Here is a 22,586-nt window from a genome sequence, read left to right on the forward strand (position 1 = left end):
TGAGGGCGGTGCAGTTGCCATACCAGGCGGTGATACAGCCCGCCAGGATGCTCTCGATTGTGCATCTGTAGAAGTTTGTGAGTGCTTTTGGTGACAAGCCGAATTTCTTCAGCCTCCTGAGGTTGAAGAGGCGCTGCTGCGCCTTCCTCACGATGCTGTCTGTGTGAGTGGACCAATTCAGTTTGTCTGTGATGTGTATGCCGAGGAACTTAAAACTTGCTAACTGATTCTAGGCTACTAGAGCCAACAAACTAAATGCTGTGCCACAGAGTTTTGAGGAAAACAGTGGAAAAAAACATACAGTAACACCATCAAACGTTGATACTTATTGCTGACCGGCAGATGTCACTAATATACATTGTGAACCGATAATGAAGCTCAGAGTAATGAACCGTTTTCGTGCACAATTTGGTGAACCCTCCAATGCCTTCAGAAAGCCTCAGTTTCCTGTCGGACTCCAGCCTGAGTGTATTATATTCACCCATAATCTGCATTCAGAATGACTGACAGGGTCAGAATGTTTTACTACCTAAATCATTTCACCTGGAACAATCATTTCAGTCATGGGTGCAATAAATTCAACTACCAGATTGGATTAGTTTAGAAAATGTTTGTTATTTATCTTTGTGTAGCTTCAGATAAATTCATTGATTAATTAATCATGCAAGAACATAGATATTGAAACAAACAGTTCTAAAAATCTAACCGCAAAAGAGCATGCTAGAAAATATGATAATGACGGGTGTGGTTTTGCAGACTAGCCTGACCAGCTAGCTCAGGAGTAGGCCACTCGGATCACTTCATGTTCTTGATTTAACCCAGGTTGATTTAACCAACCTGGATGCCCAGGTGTGTTGAATTTATGCAATTTACTGAACTGATCAATTAGCTCAGTTGGTCAGGTGGGGTACCTAGTTGGGGAAAAATAGCCACGGCTCTCCAGGAACAGGGTCGTCTACCCCTTAGCTAGACCATGCTGGACCAGCATACACTCTTATGGGTTCTTTACTGCTGTGATGGTTGTGAAGAACCATCCTGTTCTTTCCCTTTCCACCATGTTTTCCTTTTATGCCATGAAATGATACTGTTAAAAAGTAACTTTTACGGTGCACAACAGGCTACTGGTTGCAGTGAAAGTACGGTGCACAACAGGCTACTGGTTGCAGTGAAAGTATGGTACACAACAGGCTACTGGTTGCAGTGAAAGTATGGTACACAACAGGCTACTGGTTGCAGTGAAAGTATGGTACACAACAGGCTACTGGTTGTAGTGAAAGTATGGTACACAACAGGCTACTGGTTGCAGTGAAAGTATGGTGCACAACAGGCTACTGGTTGCAGTGAAAGTACGGTGCACAACAGGCTACTGGTTGCAGTGAAAGTACGGTGCACAACAGGCTACTGGTTGCAGTGAAAGTACGGTACACAACAGGCTACTGGTTGCAGTGAAAGTATGGTACACAACAGGCTACTGGTTGCAGTGAAAGTATGGTACACAACAGGCTACTGGTTGCAGTGAAAGTATGGTAAACAACAGGCTACTGGTTGCAGTGAAAGTATGGTACACAACAGGCTACTGGTTGCAGTGAAAGTATGGTACACAACAGGCTACTGGTTGCAGTGAAAGTATGGTACACAACAGGCTACTGGTTGCAGTGAAAGTACGGTACACAACAGGCTACTGGTTGCAGTGAAAGTATGGTACACAACAGGCTACTGGTTGCAGTGAAAGTATGGTACACAACAGGCTACTGGTTGCAGTGAAAGTATGGTAAACAACAACCAGTTCATGTATTTTTACAGCTGAATTAAGGTGTTATTGCTGTAATGGAAAGTACTTGAGACTACACCTCAGTTGGGTTTTGAATTTACTGCTACTTTATTGGTTGCTAAAGACCTGAATTTCCTGTTACACCACCAGGTCCATGCGAATGACAGAGATTGGCTACAGATATAATGGAAAGCATAGTATCAGTAGTTTGCTTAGTAAATAATAATTATTGCCAGAATATCTGACAATCTGACAACACCAACATAAATATAGTAGTGCTCAGGGACATTTGATGTAAAGTGTGCATAAATGCTTTGGTGATTTGAACTTGAACGTTTTTGGGTGGAAGTGCATTAATGTTTCAGGAGTGCCACTAGTTACATCTTTATTACCAAAAATATATATCCACACACTCTCAAAATTAGGGTACAGTTGGGTACAAAATTGTCAAAGGTACACAAGGAACCTTCAGAGGTACAGAGGGATACTCAGATGATACTGGCCGGTTCCTTTTAGGATACCCAACAAACAGGTGTGATCATTCTACAGTGGTCCCTGCAACGATAACTTTCTTCTGAAACTCGTCAATCTATTCTTGTTCTGAGAAATTCCATGCGAGAAATTGCCAAGAAACTGAATATCTCGTACAACGCTGTGTACTACTCCCTTCACAGAACAGCGCAAACTGTCTCTAAACAGAATAGAAAGAGGAGTGTGAGGCCCCGGTGCACAACGGAGCAAGAGGACAAGTACATTAGAGTGTCTAGTTTGAGAAACAGAAGAGTCACAAGTCCTCAACTGGCAGCTTCATTAAATAGTAGCTGAAAAACACCAGTCTCAACATCAACAGTGAAGTGGCGTCTCTGGGATGCTGGCCTTCTAGGCAAAGTTCATCTGTCCAGTGTCTGTTCTTTTGCCCATCTTAATCTTTCATTTTTATTGGCCAGTCTGAGATAGGGCTTTTTCTTTGCAACTCTGCAAAGTTTTATTGCTTCTATAATCAGAACAACAGTTTTCAGCTGTGCTAATATAATTGTGAAATGGTTTTCTAATTATCAATTAGACTTTTGAAATTATAAACTTGGGTTAGCTAACACAGCGTACCATTGGAACACAAGAGTGATGGATGCTGATAATGGGCCTCTGTACGCCTGTAGATAATCCTCAAAAAAATCTGCCGTTTCCAGCTACCATAGTCATTTACAACATATATATATTGGGGCGGCAGGGTAGCCTAGTGGTTAGAGCGTTGGACTAGTGTTCAAACCCCCGAGCTGACAAGGTACAAATCTGTTGTTCTGCCCCTGAACAGGCAGTTAACCCACTGTTCCTAGGCCGTCATTGAAAATAAGAATTTGTTCTTAACTGACTTGCCCAGTTAAATAAAGGTTAAATTAAAAAAAATATATATATTGATATAATAACCATCAAATCGAAGTAAACATGGAGTCAACTGATGACATTTTGTGTGACTCTATGACTCGTTGGGAAAGCATGCAGTTTATTAGGCTACAGATTAAATAAATTATGATGAACTTCACATGAAAGCCAGTCGCCAATTGAGGATTATACTTTTATATTCGTCACTACATCCATCGTAGCAAATTGAATATTGATGAGCAATTCCCCCTAACCACAACTTCTCACCTGAATACATTTTTTGAGAATTTGAAGGGGTTGGGCAAAGACTGAAATTGGGGATGAGAGTTACACTTTAAATCTCCTTCCCTCTCTTTCATCTCTTGTTAACGAGTCCCTTCCCTCCAGAGTTGAGCTTCATGGCTTGCGCGCACACCCACACACACAAAAGACACACACACACACACAATAAGGGGAAAAACCACACCCTTAGCTACCCGCAGTCTTACAGTGTCCCAGGCTGGCTCACACACACACACATACACACACAGGGGCATGTTACATCTGGAAGAGATCATTACCCACCAAAATATACTCACACTGAGCAATGACAGCACACATCACACATGCTGACACAGACAGATGCATCCACAGTATAGTCACATACTGTAAATACAGAACGAGCGATACACATACAGACAGACTCAGATGTAATGAACTCCTAAAGAGCTGTATCTTTGTGTGCTACTATTGACTCATTCAGAGTCTGGTTTAGCGGAGTCAGCACAACTAGAGGCAAATTGGACAGATAGAGCATATGGGTTTGTCTCATGGTAGTATTGACCCAGAGTGTCTGACACTAGACTGTAAGAAGGTTATGACAAAGTCAAATCACTTTTGATAATTAATTGCTGGGCCTTAAATTAAAGTTGTCTCTGTCCTGTAGATCTGGAATGTAGAGTACCGACTCAAACCTGGCAGGAGAGAGGGAGAGGGAAAGAGGTGCAGGGAAGGGCGGGGGGGGGGATGCAGAGGAGAGTCGGGGGATGGGTGACTCTGCAGAAAAATCTGTGTGTCAGTTTACTGATCTCCAGCAAATTGCCAGAAATAACAGAGCAATATAGAAGTAGAGGGAAGAGTGACATGAAGAGGAGGAGAATAGAGAGGCTGGAAGATGAGGAGTGGAAGATGGATATAGAGGGATGGAGGAGACACACCCACATAGAGTATGAGTGAGGGAGACAGAGGGTTAGATTAAATAGAAAAATATGCAAGAGTTGGGGAGATGTAAATGATGATATGTGAATGCATTAGAGCCAATTTCTATTCCAGTCACACACACTGTAGGGTTAATCTATTCACTCTGGTGGTGGTTGGGCAGCCATTCACATCCTCCCCTGATGAAAAATACAGCTGACATCAGCACACAATGCTTTTAGCCTCAGCATCAGGGCAAGACCTTGTCAGTTTGAAGGTGTGTGTGTGTGCGTGTGCCTGTGTGTGTGTGTGTGTGTGTGTGTGTGTGTGTGTGTGTGTGTGTGTGTGTGTGTGTGTGTGTGTGTGTGTGTGTAGCTCAATATGTTTCTATGTTTCCTCAGTAACCATGACTTTCAGGTTGATACAGACTCCTTGCAGCATAGCCAGCTAAAAGGATAGCCCCATCAAAGACCCCATAAAACCCCTTTGGGCACTTCACATGGTGGGCTACAACTACAAACAAGTGGTCTCAATGCCAGGGTTCCATAGATGAATGGGGCGTTACTGTAGTCCTGTACAGACACATACATCTAAGGCGAGTTGGATACATAATCTGTAGAATGGCTGGGCGTAATGACCTGGAGTGTCATTCCCATGTCCTTATGGGTGTTGGAGCCTTCCATGCCATCTCTGTTCCCAGGACAAAGAACCATACCACAGTTCCTTCAAAGGGGGTCAGTGAGGCGGCTTCAATATGGCTTCCATGCTGAGTGTGTCATAAAGATATTATTTAGGGTCATAATAATCTCTGTGGACATGATATGGGTGGTTGGCTGAAGGGCTCCATCTCTATCACATGCAGGGATAAAGATGTTATTGGGATGGAAACGTTCACAATGACACAAGGTTGTAGTCGCTGGATGGAGGTGCCTATAAGTGGTTATTGCAGTCTAAATACAACATGCTATTTTACTGCTAGCTATGTGAAGCAACACTTCAGGAGTTCCTCCGTTTTGAAAAGTCCACCCCTGGGATGGGAACTAGGCAACGGTTTCATTTGTGTGGTTAAGTCCTTAGAGGACCATCTAGAGTAGAACGTCAACGTGCTGCATCGGCCTTATGCTACTCAAACATTCAGAGAGGGAGGGAGAGAGAGAGCTGCTGATGCATTGCAGATAAATTGCAGATCCTGGATAACCCCTCCCCTCTCATTTCCCATGGACCCTTCCGCCCAAATGCTCAATATGACATCATCACTGCCTCCCAACCCTCACCCTGCATACAGCTCAGCTCCCCAGAGCTTCTGACTCTCCAACCACCCCCCACCCCCCTCCTCCCCAACACACACACCCCATTCCAGTACAGTACAGTGCTGCCTCACGCCTTATCCCAGGTTACGTCCCTCTCTCCCCATACTAGTAAGCACTAACCAGCCACGCCTATCTATGATATTCACTATGACATTCAGCTCACAGCTCTGCTCAGAGATTTGCTCACAAGTCACATCAATTATTTCAGTTGGATCAGAGATGTACTACATATTTATGTTGATTTACCAGGCAGTTATCTCACTGATTTATAAAACTAGGACATTTACCTTTACAATGATGCCAATACCTGCATCACACAACTGGGTGGTTGTGATATTGGGATGACATTTGAGGTTTATTTCAGAACATGACCATCCAGTCCTGAAGTGCAACAGGACATACCAACCTACTGGGGTAATATTGATGGAGTTTATATACCAAATCCAATGGCAACAAAGCTGCTCATTAAGGGTAAGTATGCCCAGGCAAACAGATGTATACACGTCTGAGTTGACAGACAAGCAACTATGTTATCATTGTGAACAAGATAGCTGGTAAGCGTGACAGGGATAGTGTGAGATAAAGGTGGGGTTTGGTGGAGAAGGAGAAAGGGATATAAATTAGAGAGAGAGAGATGTGGAGATGGAGACAGAGACAGACCGAGAAAGAGACACAGACAGAGCGAGAGAGAGAGAGAACAAAGGGGGCGATGCTCCAGCTGGTATTTTTGAACAACCTGTATGGCTGGCTGTGGCTGTGATGGTCTGTCCACCTATCAGAACGTGTCTGTCCTCTAACTCAGTCCACCCCTGCAGTGCACGTACACATACATATAACACACACACCCTCAATATAATTTCCAATTACACGTAGTCTCACTTCCCTATTCACCTATGAACATTCCTTACACCGTACCAACACACAAACATTGATTGATTGATCGCTAACTCCCTATTCATAAAACATCTGTCTCTATATGGGAGCACTGACAAAGGAAGTCATTTTTCTCTTTATGCTAATACAGTACCTTTTTTCATTTATCAAATTGATAGGCTCTTTAAAGAAAAAGTCTGAAATGGATACTCGTAAAAAAATAGGTTAATTAAAGATATAGACAGCTACATTAGAAGCCAAGGCAGGTACCCTGTTGGTATGTTGCTGACTTCATACACACACACAGTCTACTGGGCTTTGGAGAGGTATAGGCTACGCATCACTGCTGTACATCTCTATAAGTATCTCTCTCTCTCCCTCCTCTCTCTCTCTCTTCCTCCTCTCTCTCTCCCTCCCTCCCTTCCCCTTCGCTCTCTCCCTCCCTTCCACTCTGTCTCTCATAGGCTACGTTTACACAGGTATCCCAATTTGGATCTCTATCAACATGTTGGTCTTTTACCAATAATTGGGCTGGCTGTGTAAATGCAGCCTATCTCACCCTCACCTCTCTGCATGTGCCATAGTCGCTCTGTGTACATGAATAAAACATTAAGTGTAGAGTAACTCCCATCCTGGGAGTTCTGTATCTCTGTCCCTCTGCCACACCCTATTAGCTCTTCAGGGGTTTCTACGTTTTGAAACGCAGATCAATCACCTCAATACTTCTATTGATTACCTAAATATCCAATGCCCTCTCTTCTGCCTACCTTTCCCCTCCTAACCAGAGGGATTCAGATACTCTCATAGTGCTTTTCCTGTGCTATATTTGAATGAATGTAGTCACTCATGCATCAAATATGATAAAGGACTGTGCAGAGACATGCATAATGGAATATGAGTGTGCACTGAGTTTGTGAGATCTTGTTCGGCTACAAGATGCTTCGTAACATACCTTTATTGATAGGAACAGATTCATTCATACAATAAGTGATGATAGCAGATAAGACTTGAATCTAAGTGGATCTATATCAGGTCTCCTCCCTGTCTGAAGCTGAGTCTGCAGGGATGGTGGCCAGCGGAAAGTAGGGGGATGCGAAGAGGAGAGGAGAGCTCTGCAGGCTGGGCTGGGCAGCTTGCACTCTGTTCACAGCCTGCTTCTGCTGCAGTGCCACTTAAAAGTGCTCCAAGCCTTCTGCAGTGCGTGTGAGCCCCAGACTGAATTTAAACAACAACCCTTTCTCTAGCCCCTCCATGCATCACATCACACCACCTCTAGCTGTGCCAGACAAAAGCACCTTGAAGGCTGAGTGGCTGGCCAATTGTACCTGTGTGGTGATCAGTGGCAACCCATCATTCAGAGCAGATGGGGCAGAGCCAAACCTGTTTTGAGCCCTACATTTTTAGCTAATGGCTTGCCTGTTTTGCATATTGTTTTGGCATTAATACATCAAATCAAATCAAATCAAATGAAAGTTTATTTGTCACGTGCGCCGAATACAACAGGTGTAGAACTTACAGTGAAATGCTTACTTACAGGCTCTAACCAATAGTGCAAAAAAGGTATTAGGTGAACAATAGGTACAGTGCCTTGCGAAAGTATTCGGCCCCCTTGAACTTTGCGACCTTTTGCCACATTTCAGGCTTCAAACATAAAGATATAAAACTGTATTTTTTTGTGAAGAATCAACAACAAGTGGGACACAATCATGAAGTGGAACGACATTTATTGGATATTTCAAACTTTTTTAACAAATCAAGAACTGAAAAATTGGGTGTGCAAAATTATTCAGCCCCCTTAAGTTAATACTTTGTTTTGCGCCACCTTTTGCTGCGATTACAGCTGTAAGTCGCTTGGGGTATGTCTCTATCAGTTTTGCACATCGAGAGACTGACATTTTTTGGCCCATTCCTCCTTGCAAAACAGCTCGAGCTCAGTGAGGTTGGATGGAGAGCATTTGTGAACAGCAGTTTTCAGTTCTTTCCACAGAATCTCGATTGGATTCAGGTCTGGACTTTGACTGAAACATCAAATCAAATCAAATTTATTTATATAGCCAGAAAGGACAAACCTAGGAAGAAACCTGAGAGGAACCAGGCTATGTGGGGTGGCAGCCTCTTCTGGCTGTGCCGGGTGGAGATTATAACAGAACATGGCCAAGATGTTCAAATGTTCATAAATGACCAGCATGGTCGATTCTAACACCTGGATATGTTTATTTTTGAACCATTCCATTGTAGATTTTGCTTTATGTTTTGGATCATTGTCTTGTTGGAAGACAAATCTCTGTCCCAGTCTCAGGTCTTTTGCAGACTCCATCAGGTTTTCTTCCAGAATGGTCCTGTATTTGGCTCCATCCATCTTCCCATCAATTTTAACCATCTTCCCTGTCCCTGCTGAAGAATAGCAGGCCCAAACCATGATGCTGCCACCACCATGTTTGACAGTGGGGATGGTGTGTTCAGGGTGATGAGCTGTGTTGCTTTTACGCCAAACATAACGTTTTGCATTGTTGCCAAAAAGTTCAATTTTGGTTTCATCTGACCAGAGCACCTTCTTCCACATGTTTGGTGTCTTCCATAAAGGCCAGATTTGTGCAATATACGACTGATTGTTGTCCTATGGACAGAGTCTCCCACCTCAGCTGTAGATCTCTGCAGTTCATCCAGAGTGATCATGGGCCTCTTGGCTGCATCTCTGATCAGTCTTCTCCTTGTATGAGCTGAAAGTTTAGAGGGACGGCCAGGTCTTGGTAGATTTGCAGTGGTCTGATACTCCTTCCATTTCAATATTATCGCTTGCACAGTGCTCCTTGGGATGTTTAAAGCTTGGGAAATCTTTTTGTATCCAAATCCGGCTTTAAACTTCTTCACAACAGTATCTTGGACCTGCCTGGTGTGTTCCTTGTTCTTCATGATGCTCGCTACGCTTTTAACGGACCTCTGAGACTATCACAGTGCAGGTGCATTTATACGGAGACTTGATTACACACAGGTGGATTGTATTTATCATCATTAGTCATTTAGGTCAACATTGGATCATTCAGAGATCCTCACTGAACTTCTGGAGAGAGTTTGCTGCACTGAAAGTAAAGGGGCTGAATAATTTTGCACGCCCAATTTTTCAGTTTTTGATTTGTTAAAAAAGTTTGAAATATCCAATAAATGTCGTTCCACTTCATGATTGTGTCCCACTTGTTGTTGATTCTTCACAAAAAATACAGTTTTATATCTTTATGTTTGAAGCCTGAAATGTGGCAAAATGTCGCAAAGTTCAAGGGGGCCGAATACTTTCGCAAGGCACTGTAAGTAAAGAAATAAAACAATAGTAAAAAGACAGGCTATATACAGTAGCGAGGCTATAAAAGTAGCGAGGCTACATGCAGACACCGGTTAGTCAGGCTGATTGAGGTAGTATGTACATGTAAATATGATTAAAGTGACTATGCATGTATGATGAACAGAGAGTTGCAGTAGCGTAAACGAGGGGTTGGCGGGGGGGGCACACAATGCAAATAGTCCGGGTAGCCACTTGATTACCTGTTCAGGAGTCTTATGGCTTGGGGGTAAAAACTGTTGAGAAGCCATTTTGTCCTAGACTTGGTACCGCTTTCCATGCAGTAGTAGAGAGAACAGTCAATGACTGGGGTGGCTGGGGTCTTTGACAATTATTAGGGCCTTCCTCTGACACCGCCTGGTGTAGAGGTCCTTGATGTCAGGCAGCTAGCCCCAGTGATGTACTGGGCCGTACGCATTACCCTCTGTAGTGCCTTGCGGTCAGAGGCCGAGCAATTGCCCTACCAGACAGTGATGCAACCAGTCAGGATGCTCTTGATGTTGCAGCTGTAGAACCTTTTGAGGATCTCAGGACCCATGCCAAATCATTTTAGTTTCCTGGGGGGGAATAGGCTTTGTCTTGCCCTCTTCACGACTAATACGTGTCACATATCAGTTTGCAAACAATGTAAAAAATATATACAGTATACTGTATATTTGAGTTAATAAAGCTGCATACAAACATGGTCTCTTTATTAATTTCTTGAGTAAGGCAGCTCCAAAATGCAGGTATTCACAGTGCTTTCTGTGGTGGTGGGGCAGCCAGAGGAAATGACGGAGCGTACTGTAGATGTTGGTAATATTCTCTAGTTGCGCTGTGAATGGCTCAGTGTTCTGTCACTCATGAAGACACTATGTCACTGCTGAGTCTAAGGGTAAAACTCGAAAATTCAAGCCCCTTGGTTGCTGCCATAGAGTTACATTAGTGTCCATCCAAGAAGTCTCAAGGTCATTAGCCACAGATAAAATTATGTCATATCACGTTATAGCTACAGTAGCTTTGATTGGACTGATCATACTTTCAAAATATTAGCTAGCAGTCATGAATCAAGTCGTCAATCTACTGGCAAATCCTTTTTAATCCTTGTCATATGAAGATAAATAATGAATAGATGTACCTCACAGGCTTGAGGAGGGACACATGGAAGGATGAGGAGATCCAGTAATGGCGGGGCAACTGGAGACGGTAGGTGACAGGATTGATGCGGTGTGACCAATGAACTAGGGACTAAACTTTTTGCAGGGGTCACGAAGCCGGATGTCCTGGGTAGAGAGCCATAGACGTTTCCCAGGATGGAAGAGTGGAGTAGGTCGGTGACACCGGTCAGCGAACCATTTCTGTCAGAGGAACGCTTGATGGAGGTGTCGATGTGCGGTCTCCCAAACCTGCTCGCTCCGTCGAAACCACTCATCCACGGCAGGCACAGTTCGGCTCGGTCTCCCATGGGAACACGGGGGGTTGGAATCCGAGACAATACCAAAAAGGAGTAAGATGGAGTGAGGAATGCACCAGGGAGTTTTTTGTGTATTCGGCCCAGGCTAGATAGCGACTCCACTCGTGTGGTTGGTGAGTGCAGTGTTTCTTCCCTATTTCCTGATTCAGACGTTCCGTCTGCCCGTTGGTTTGGGGATGGTATCCGGAGGATAGGCTTATGGAGACCCCCAGTCGGTCGCAGAAGGCTCGCCACACCCTGGAAGACGAACTGGAGCATGGGCGCTTTGCCCATGCACAGACGGGACAGGAGAGAATGTAATCTTGGACATCTGCTGTTTGGGATGACCACCAGAACTTGCGTGTCAGTAGCTCCATGGTCCGGGTGATTCCGGGATGGCCAGAACTCAGCGAGGTATGGCACCACTGCATTAGTTTTTGTCTGATGGACGCCGGAACGTAGGTCTTGCCTGCAGGGGTGTTCGGTGGTGTTGGGTCGTGGCGTAGGGTCTCTTGTATGGCTGATTGGATTTCCACCTGTATAGTTCCCACGACGCAAGACGGAGACAGGATGAGCTCGGGAGCTGGGTTAGAGGAAGGGGAGTCAAATAGATGGGTTAAGGAATCAGCCTCACATTTTTCGTGCCGGGCAGATAGGTGACGGTGAAGTTGAAGCAAGTGAAGAAGAGTGCCCAGCGAGCGTATCTGGGGTTGAGCCTCTTAGCACTTCTTAAGTACTCCAAATTGCGGTGGTCGGTAAGGACTAGTAAAGGGTGATGAGCTCCCAGCTTCATGGCGAGAAGCTCTCGGTTCCTGACATCATAGTTCCTCTCAACGGGTGACAGTTTCTTGGAAAAAAAGCCACATGGATGTAAGTTGGGAGGTGTCCCGACCTGCTGAGAGAGAACCGCTCCTACCTGCACCTCGGAAGCATTCACCTCCAGAACAAAAAGAAGGATAGGCTCTGGCTGCCTAAGGAAGGGTGCAGAGGTGAAGAGGCGTTTCAAGGTCTCAAATGCAGTAAGGGCTGTGTTGGTCCATTGGAGGGTACGGATTGGTGAGAGCAGAGAGAGGAGCAGTTGTGCTGCTGCAGTTTCGGATGAACTGGCGGTAGTAGATGGAGAACCCTAGGAACCGTTGTAGTTCCTTTACGGTGGTAGGTTTGGGCCAGTTGAGCCCGGCCGTAACATTGCCTTCGCCCATGTTGACCCCTCCTGGTGTCAGCGCGAACCCTAGGAAGGTTACCGTAGTAACGTGAAAGGCACTCTTCTCAGCCTTGACATAAAGATGGTGGTCCTCTTGTCATTTGAGGACCTGTTGCACATGCTGTACGTGTTCTGCAAGGGATTGAGAGTATATCAAGATATCGTCAATGTACACAATGATGAACTGGGTGATCATGTCCTGGAAAACTTCATTCATGAAGGACTGGAAGACTGCGGGAGCATTGGTGAGACTGTAGGGCATAACCAGGTATTTGTAGTAACCCTTAGTGGTGATGAATGCCATCTTCCACTCATCCCCACTTCGGATACGGACCAGGTTGTAAGCACTACGTAGGTCCAGTTTGGAGTAGATGGTAGCCTGTTCAACTTGTTCTAGTGGGGACGGAATCAGGGGAAGAGGGAAGCGCCAGGAAGGAGGTCGATCACGCAGTCCTCCGGGCAATGAGGGGGCAGGATGGATGCCTTTTCTTGCTGAAGACACTCAGAAACTGGCATATACAGGTGGGATGTGGGTTGGAATGGCAGACTCCGATCCTTCTATAGAGATGGCTCGACAGGGTAGACTGAAGCAGTTCTTAAAACAGGCGGGAGACCATGACAGCAGTTCCCCTTGTCGCCAGGAGATGGCAGGGTCATGAAGGCTTAGCCAGGGGTGACCGAGGATGAGGGGTTCTTCAGGTGAAGACAACACCATTAACTGAATGACCTCAGCGTGAAAGAGACCAATCTTTTGGTAATATTCAAAAACGTAGAGGTGCTTACCCTGGCGGAAGTGGAGGGGTTGTGGTCACCACTTTGTGGGGGGCAAATCGGACAGCTAGTGAGTACAGGGGGTTACTGGTGGACTGGAAGACTTGCAGGCCAATAGACCAGTAGGTTACACAGGTTTTCGTCCGTTAAATCTCCTCTGCAGGCCAGTTTGGTCTGTAACTCCCGATTCCCCTCCTGTAGACTGTCACTGGTTCTTCCACTGCTGGCAGGGTGCTGTCAAGGGCATACTCTGTGGTGGAGCGATGGCCCTGTCGCAGCTCACATAACAGGTCCCCGGTGTGACGACCTGAAACTGAATGGTCGAACACCTCCTTGAAGACGGCATGGAAACGTGATTCAGAGGACAGATCAGATCTTTGAGCGGCCCACAGGGCTGTGACCCAATCCAGAGCTTTGCCTGTGAGTAGGGAGATGACGAAGTCCACCCTGTCTTTGTCAGAGGTGAAGTCAGTGAGGTGATGGTCTATGTACAGGTTACACTTCATGAGAAATCCTTGACATTTCCCTGGGGAGCCGTCATATTTATTAGGCATAGATATAAGGGAGGATGAATGAGAGGAGGCTGTGGCACCTGATATGGATGAAGAAGGAATGGACTGGTGAAGGAGGTTGCAGAGTTCATCGAGCCATTCCTCCTGTCGGGCTAGAGTGTGATCACAGCACAACAAGCCAAGTCCAAAAATGTCTTGCATGCTGCTGCATAAATGATGTAATATGCCAGGAAGATATGTATACTGTAGCTAAGAAAGTAATACTAAGTGTATGTTGTGTAGTAAGCTGTTAGTAGCCAACATGCCTCACCCTAATAATTTGGTCTATTTCCCCCTCTTAATTTCGCCTACTGATCTGACTTGGTAGTGCACATGTAGCCTATAACCTGTTTTAGAGAAATGTAATCATTGAATATTGTAAGAGCTTTCATTGTCTGCTTATATGGCCCCTTTATTTAGCCTATTGTTCTGACTTGGTGTACAGGAAGAACACTGTAAGAACAATCCATGTTCTGAATTGTGTCGCTGTACATTTCAAAGTGCGAAACAAATAGTTATATCGACCACGTCTGTCCTAGCTCTCTCATGTCTTAATCGAAATTACGGATTGCTTCTTATCCGCTTGTCGTCCCCTAATGCCATAGTTCATACATCTAAATTGTCATTGGAAACCATATTTGTTTAAGCAAGTCAGCCATGTCAACTGTGTTTTTTTAAGCAGTAAATGAGGCTGAATGAACTGTTTCGCTGCCAGACAAGGCTCTGTTGATAGCCAGGTCTAGTAGTGGTAAGATGTTGGGACTGCTTTATATAGGCCCTAACAGTTTGTGGGCACCGTTTGTCACCGTTATAGTGCAATTAATGTATTGTTTAGTGTTGTGTTTTACCCCACCAAGATTTACATGCTAAAATCGCCACTGGTGGTGATGTACATGTTTAAAAGGCTGAGGCCAGCAGGAAAGCAGAGAGAGAGAGAGAGGCAACAGAGGCCAGGTGTCTAGCTCTAGGTCACAAGGATCAGCCAGGAGAAAGTGAGTATAGGGTTGTATACATCGCTCAAGTTAACTCAGCCAGAACAACACACATTCACACACATTCAGTTAGCATGAGACAATCACTTTTATGTAGTGGGGCATGGTAACTATCTCTACCTCTCTTTCTCTCTCCCTCTTGCTCTCTCTCTCTCTCTGGGGCAAACACATTCTGAAATTGTCTGAGCTCTAAAACGCGTTAGGGCTCACTCCACAGAGCTAACTGTTGCGATGGGAAAACAATGAGTGAGATAACAGAATACAGATGGGTGATAAGTGACAAGTGTCAAATTAAATCTCAGAGATGGGAATAATGTATTCTTCCCTCTTAACTGTGGTATAAAACAAGGGTTTTTAAAGGCGACTGGAGAATCTGAATCAAACCTGACAAACTATTTAAATCTTATTGTGGGTAATAATGTTCATGGAGGCAAAAATGGCCTTGCCGTTTGTCAAAAAGAGTCTTGCTGGTTTTCATAGGATGTGAAAAAAGAATAAACCCGCACACTGCTCTTTATTAAGTGATACTAGCAAGAGCAGTGTGCAGGTTTCTTATTTTGTCTCATGTTATTCAATTCTTACCATGTGCCTGCAAGCTCAGATGTGCAAGTGCCTTTTGAATATTTAATCCCTGGTTTTCATAGGATGAAATATTGTCATTAAAAGGCAGTCAATTGGCCAAAACCAGAGGCAGCCATTTTGTTGCATTACCTGCATCAATTGCAGGGTTTGCAATGACCTTAGTTACCTCTGAAATGGTTTGAGCAGGACTGAATAGGAATCAATAAGACTGACAACAGACTACAGCCAATCAGATCTGTCAACCAACACTGCAGCTTCACTCCTTAGAGAAAACATCTCAATGCAGGGAGGAGATAGCAGCCTCTCTATCCCATGTGCTCTCATCCGCAACCCAAAGACTGTAACTTATGCATTGTATTCTGTATCTGTTTGTGAAACCATATTAGTCAACGTGTTCCCCATCATTGTTAGAGTTGGACGATAGAGTTACAAAGTCATTCTGAGGAATGTAATTATAGAAAAAAACTATGTTGCAGTTTGGATGCCTATTCATCACTACAGAAATGCTTTGGTTTGAAATGGCTCAAAATAAAAGGGCAAGTTTGTCCATAACATATTATGATATGCATTATGAAGGTGATATATACTATTGAATGGGGTAAATTACTTCCATATAAGCACAGGCTGATCATAACTGTAATCTATACCAATAGCTGTCAATAACTACAACTATGATTCATGCTTCAACACTTCCTGAAAGTAGCAAGTGGTCACATAAATGCATCATATGGATTGAACCAACCCCCTCATGGTAGTCTCACTTTATACGTCATCAGTAGGTCACTGATGGTAATCCCTTTGATTTTGGGAGGTTTCCTGTCAAGAAGTAATCAATCACCTATTATTGAAGACTTAGCACAAGCAAAACATCAATATAGGAAATTGGTTCGCTTTGCACATGTTCATAGGCAAATATACATTATTAATTCAATTCATTTAATGATCAATCATTCTGTTCAATTTGAGAGAAACATTTTCAACACTTTTCAAACACTTGAAAAGGACGGTAATGGTGTTTTGCTGCATTAAGTCGCTGTCCATGGCGCTGATATTGGAGTCTGGCGGACTGGTGCTGTCCATGGTGACGATATTGCTTTCGCTCTAAATTGCATCGGTAAATTGATCATTTCTGGTATAAACGTTTTTGCTAACTAATAATAGGGAAAATAATAATTAACATGGGTCATTGAACTGCTCCATATTGGCTGGTTGAATTAGTAAATGCAGAGATGCAAGTATAATTTTCTCTCTTATTCGAATGTTCAAAATTTGGAGGAAACTGTATGACAAGAGACAAATGATAAACACATCAATGTCAGGGACACATAGGCTATTCCAAACATCCTAATGATAATCACCCCATTTCCTTTTTTCTCCCTATGTGTGATCATTTCTCTGCTTTCAAACGCCCACCCACGAACCCTCACACACTCAAGTAGTGTTTCGCTTACATAGAGTATGAAGGGTTGAGACATGGCCCTCCCCCTCCGTTCGATCAATGGGCCAGTAAAAACAGTCTCTGCCTTGTTAGCGATAAGCTTCTCCTATATAAAGGACAGCCGGTGAGACTAAGAATGCTGTGAGCGCCATCCACCCCGCACCTGCAAACACATACTCGCCCCACTCCTCCACCTCGGACACCTTCCATTCCATCTGCACACGCAACCCCTGGTCTGGCCGGATGAGTTACCACCCGGTGGACACGATAGGGAGTCCGTTCAGGAGAAGTATGGATAGTAGGACCACCTACGGCCGCTCCACTGGCACCCCCTCCAGCGGGTTCCGTTCTCAGTCCTGGTCCCGGGCAAGCCCAGGCTCCACGATGACCTCCTCCTTCAAGAGGAGCGTCAATATGCCGGTAGCCAGAGCGTACAGCTCCACACTCCTCAGCTCCGCCGACAGCGTTGATTTCAATCAAACGAACGGAGACTACAAGCGCTCCAATGAGAAAGAGCAGCTCCAGGGGCTCAACGACCGCTTCGCCGGTTACATCGACAAGGTGCACTACCTGGAGCAGCAGAACAGCCAGATCGAAGAGGAGATCCAGACGCTGCGGCAGAAGCAGGTGTCGCAATCCCAGCTAGGCGATTTATACGACCAGGAACTCCAGGAGCTGCGCTCCATGCTGGAGCAGATTCACCACGATAAAGCGCAGATCCAGCTCGACACGGACCACATCGAGGATGACATCCAGAGAATTAGGGACCGCTTCGATGAGGAAGCCCGCATCAGGGATGAGACGGAAGGCATCATCCGGGCGTTGAAAAAAGATATGACCGACTCTGATTTGGTGAAGTCAGAGTTTGAGAAGAAAGTTCAGTCACTGCATGACGAGATTGCCTTTATCCGCAACAACCACGAAGAAGAGGTGAGCGACCTGTTCGCCCAGGTGCAGGCGTCGCAGGTGACCATGGAGAGGAAAGACATCCAGAAGACGGACATCACCGAGGCGCTCCGGGAGATCCGCACCCAGCTCGAGGGCCACTCCAACCAGAACCTGCAGCAGGTGGAGGATTGGTTCATGTGCCGCTATTCCAAGCTCACTGATGCTGCGGCACAAAACAAAGATGCAATCAAGTCCGCCCGTGATGAGATAGCAGACTACCGTCGCCAGCTTCAGTCCAAGACCGTGGAGTTAGAGTCCGTCCGTGGAACCAGGGAGTCACTGGAGAGGCAGTTGAATGACATCGAGGACCGACACAACAACGACCTGTCCAGCCTGCAGGTATGATGAGACCCGCTGTAGGCATTATTTTCATACAGAAACCCCCAGCCACAGGCTTAATGGTGAAGTATTCTATAAAGTTGTATTCTTTGTGTAAAGAGAAGCAATGTAGTGGAGAGAATAAATTATATAATAAGATGTGTTTTTCGTTGATATCAAATTGAGATTATTATCACGACACCTTTGAGGTTTTTATTCTTATTTTAAATGTAGGTCTACTTATAAGGAGAGTCTCCTACTTTGATAGAGAGAAAGACACACACTTGCATTGTGTCCCCACATATTGTATTAGTTTGATTTTGAACGAACTAAATTGTTTTATTATGTGGGCCCTAAATGCATGTATTTTAACTAGGCTATAAACTCTGCCCAATAGTGTCTGCGCTTTTGCTTTAGATAGCCTAAATGGCACAATGCTGACATCTTATGGACACAGATTTAACATCTCCAAATGATGGAGCATTAGGCTACGCATAAGCAGCGACACTTGGTGCACGTTATAGGGTTGGGAAGACATAATGCAGCAGACTGTTTTTTTGTTATTTTTCGTTGCTGAGCCAGAGACTCGGGGCCCTTGAAACACAGTGCTGTTCACTGCGTCAGAATACATTATTTAACACAACAACAGTCCAATCTATCCAATTATTTGCACTTTCACCTTTCATAAATGAGAAAGGAGGACTTCACAGTTTCAATTGATATTGCAATGATATTTTATTGGAATCTCAAAGTGCTGTTTCAAATGTAGTCCTATACAAGTTTAAATGTGCTTGTGAAGTAATTACCAGGATCACCAAATAGGACATTGTATTTTTGATCGTTTTCTTATGATGTTTAGAAAGCAGTGTCCTTATGGAGAAGTGTGTCTTCCCTACACCAGAAATAAATAACCAAGTATCATTTCAGGGTTCCATATGGGCATAAGAAATAATAGCTCTTAACCAGCTTGTGTCTCTCGGTCTTGTTCTCTGCAGGAGACCATCCACCAGCTGGATAATGAGCTCAAGGGCACGAAGTGGGAGATGGCGCGTCATCTGCGTGAGTACCAGGACCTGCTCAATGTGAAGATGGCCCTCGACATTGAGATTGCTGCATACAGGTACAGTGCGACAACAGAGCGCTAATTAGGACTAACATTGAAAAAACGTTTTTTTAAATATATCATGTGTAATAAAAACATAAAGATCAAATTTATATATAGAAACTACATTTTTATATTAGGCCTACACTAAACTACATCTCATGTTCTACTGTTCTTGCAGGAAACTCCTAGAAGGTGAAGAGACCCACTTTAGCACTTTCCCCTACCGCCACACTGTCACCTCCTCTAAGAAGTCCAATTATGAGCCTCCCAAACTGAAAGTCCAGCATAAGTTTGTAGAGGAGATCATCGAGGAGACCAGGGTAGAGGATGAGAAGGATGAGATGGACCAGGCCCTGGCTGAGGTGGCCCAGGAGTTTTCTGCCACTCTGGAGGCAGAGGCAACAGATGAAGGAGAGGATGAGGGAGAAGAGGGAGGAGAAGAAGCAGAGGGAGAAGGGGGAGAGGGTGAATCAGAAGAGGTTGTAGCCTCCACTGAAGCCGAAGTTAGCTCGAGCACACCTGCTGAGGAGGAAGAGGAGGACAAAGAAGGTGATGATGAAGAGGAAGAGGGAGAAAAAGAAGAAGAGGGTGAGAAAGGAGAAGAGGGTGAGGGTGAGAAGGGAGATGATACAGAAGGTGGTGATGAAGGAGAAGGAGAGGGGGAATTAGAGGAGACAGTTCTGTGCTCTAAAGCCCCAGAATCAAAGGCCTCTCCTGACAAAGAGAAGGCTGGAGAGAAGGAGGGAAGCGGAGGAGAAGAGGAGACAGGAGAGGGAGAGGGAGAAGAGGAGGGTGATGATCAAGATGAAGATGCAGGTAGTGACAAAGGATGCAAAGATGGAGATGATAAGGATGAGGAAGATGAGAAGAAAGGAAAGGATGAGAAAGAAGACAAAACAGATGAGAAGGCAGCTGTAGCCAAGACAGAGGCTCCCAAAACAGAAGCCCCCAAGAGTGAGGCCCCAAAAGTTGAGGACCAGAAATCTGAGTCCCCAAAGCCCTCCAAGCCAGACTCCCTAAAAGCTGAATCCCCAAAGGCTGGGTCCCCGAAGTCTGAGTCCCCAAAAGCTGGATCCCCCAAATCTGAATCCCCAAAACCTTCTGGATCCCCTAAATCTGAATCCCCAAAACCTGCTGGATCCCCCAAATCTGAATCCCCAAAACCTTCTGGATCCCCCAAATCTGAATCCCCAAAACCTGCTGGATCCCCTAAATCTGAATCCCCAAAACTTGCTGGATCCCCTAAATCTGAATCCCCAAAGCCTGCTGGATCCCCTACTTCTGAATCCCCAAAACCTGCTGGATCCCCTAAATCTGCTGGCTCCCCCAAATCTGAATCCCCAAAACCTGCTGGATCCCCCAAATCTGAATCCCCAAAACCTGCTGGATCCCCCAAATCTGAATCCCCAAAACCTGCTGGATCCCCCAAATCTGAATCCCCAAACCTGCTGGATCCCCCAAATCTGAATCCCCAAAACCTTCTGGGTCCCCTAAATCTGAATCCCCAAAACCTGCTGGATCCCCTAAATCTGAATCCCCAAAACTTGCTGGATCCCCTAAATCTGAATCCCCAAAACCTGCTGGATCCCCTACTTCTGAATCCCCCAAATCTGCTGGATCCCCTAAATCTGAATCCCCAAAACCTGCTGGATCCCCTACTTCTGAATCCACAAAACCTGCTGGATCCCCAAAATCTGAATCCCCAAAACTTGCTGGATCCCCTAAATCTGAATCCCCAAAGCCTGCTGGATCCCCCGCTTCTGAATGCCCAAAACCTGCTGGATCCCCAAATCTGCTGGATCCCCCAAATCTGAATCCCCAAAACCTGCTGGCTCCCCCAAATCGGAATCCCCAAAACTTACAGGATCCCCCAAATCGGAATCCCCAAAAACTACAGGATCCCCAAATCTGAATCCCCCAAATTAGGATCCCCGAGGCAGAGTCCCCTAAGGGTGAGGCCCCAAACCAGAAGCTCCAACATCAGAGGCCCCCAAGGCTGCAGAAGAGAAAGTAGACAAAAATAGTGATTCAGAGGAAGAGATGAAGGTAGAAAAGAAAGACGCAGCCATGAACGGAAATGTGGACAAGATTACCCCAGAGGACAAGGACAAGAAGGATGAGGGTGGGAAAGAGGCAGAGGAGAAGGATGTTATCTCAAATGGAGTGGACGTGAGCCCCACTAAAGATGACCCGGACCAGAAAGATGATCCAAAGGACCAGAAGGTGGTTATCACCAAAACGGTGGAGACCATCACCACTGGAGAGGACGGGGCCAAGCATGTCACCAAATCGGTCACTGTCACCGAGACTGTGAAGGAGTCTGAGGATGTGATGCAGGAGAAGACAGTCTCCAGCAAGAAGATGGAGAAACACTCTTCCCAGTCCGTCAAGGTGGTGACTGAAACTGAGTAACTGCGCTCCATCCAACCCACTCAGGAGGAACAAAGATGACACGACAACAAGCAATCAACCCAGAACTAACCTAAAGAAATCATAGAGCTAGAGCGATGTACTAAAGAGAACCACTCTCAAACATACAGAAAAGCAACGAGAGAAGCCATATGATGTGACAAAGCTAACGTTTAAAAAATGCATGTTGAGAGAAAGCTTTAAATGGGTTTTGCTGCAGATTATATCAGGAAAATGTGTTAGTGGGACAGATTATTAATTGTCTTTATGTTTCCCTGCAGTTCACGGGAGGGCTCACGGGTGGGGGCTTCTGCATGCTAGCTCAGGGAGGGAGACCCCTCCGCTCTAACCTGTATGGATGGATGGAAGGTTTACAGTTTAGATGCATACTGTATGTGGGTGGGAGAGTGATAGAAATGTATGTTCATTCAAATGTTAATTCAAAAGGGGTGCCTGGGTTGGAGGGTCCACTTTAGAGACACATGTTCAAAAGGAATAGCCTTTTTATGTGAAGATACCAACTGAGCCAAAAATACAATCGTCTACAACACAATATAGTGAAGAATGAGAAAGACGATGGTGCATTGTACTGATGATCATAAACATACAGTACCCGAAGCAACTAAAGCATTAATAACCTTGAAGAAACTCTGAGCCTTAAACATGCTTTTTATCAGTATCTATTGTGTTTACCTAATGAGTGCCATTGAAAATAAATATGTAAATGCGCACACATACATTCTTGTATGCATAGGATGGACTTGAATTTAAATAGCGAACTTAAATGAGGTGCTACAGTTTGCAATCCCATGTCTTTACTCATCATTAACTATTTCCCAGCAGCATTTGCTCAATAAATGTCATACTGAAATACAAATATGGTCTCTTGTTCCTTTATGCAATTGTCCTGTCATGTCCTTTAAATGTTCATTTACAGTAGCTGTCTCACCTCAACATGCACACTATTCTATTTCTTCATCTGCTTTCATAGG

The 22,586-nt window shown here is 44.9% G+C and overlaps 1 protein-coding gene across 3 annotated transcripts; it reads left to right on the forward strand.

Moving 5' to 3' along the window:
* The first annotated feature begins 16,965 nt into the window (after window positions 1-16,965).
* Window positions 16,966-22,471, forward strand: LOC121838672 (neurofilament medium polypeptide-like). 3 transcript variants are annotated; one of them, XM_042302380.1, is made up of 4 exons: window positions 16,966-18,101; window positions 19,076-19,200; window positions 19,364-20,485; window positions 21,141-22,471. In XM_042302380.1, exons 1-4 carry the CDS (start codon window positions 17,058-17,060, stop codon window positions 21,595-21,597), a joined length of 2,748 nt encoding a protein of 915 aa, XP_042158314.1. In that variant the 5' UTR covers window positions 16,966-17,057; the 3' UTR covers window positions 21,598-22,471. The 3 variants fall into 3 exon arrangements, with proteins under 3 accessions (XP_042158314.1, XP_042158312.1, XP_042158313.1); XM_042302378.1 differs by lacking the exon at window positions 21,141-22,471 and adding an exon at window positions 20,516-21,092 and having other exon boundaries at window positions 19,364-20,332; XM_042302379.1 differs by lacking the exon at window positions 21,141-22,471 and adding an exon at window positions 20,516-21,092 and having other exon boundaries at window positions 19,364-20,299.
* The last annotated feature ends 115 nt before the right edge of the window (window positions 22,472-22,586 follow it).

This window comes from Oncorhynchus tshawytscha, linkage group LG20, assembly GCF_018296145.1.
Source record: "Oncorhynchus tshawytscha isolate Ot180627B linkage group LG20, Otsh_v2.0, whole genome shotgun sequence".
NCBI classification, from domain to species: Eukaryota; Metazoa; Chordata; class Actinopteri; order Salmoniformes; family Salmonidae; genus Oncorhynchus; species Oncorhynchus tshawytscha.

Excerpts from the sequence above, each read along its gene's own strand:
- LOC121838672 (XM_042302380.1), top strand. The coding sequence starts at position 17,058 with ATGAGTTACCACCCGGTGGACACGATAGGGAGTCCGTTCAGGAGAAGT. Across the intron at positions 18,102-19,075 it reads ACGACCTGTCCAGCCTGCAG|GAGACCATCCACCAGCTGGA; the intron begins GTATGATGAGAC and ends TGTTCTCTGCAG. Across the intron at positions 20,486-21,140 it reads TCTGAATCCCCAAAACCTGC|AGGCCCCAAACCAGAAGCTC; the intron begins TGGATCCCCTAA and ends CCCCTAAGGGTG.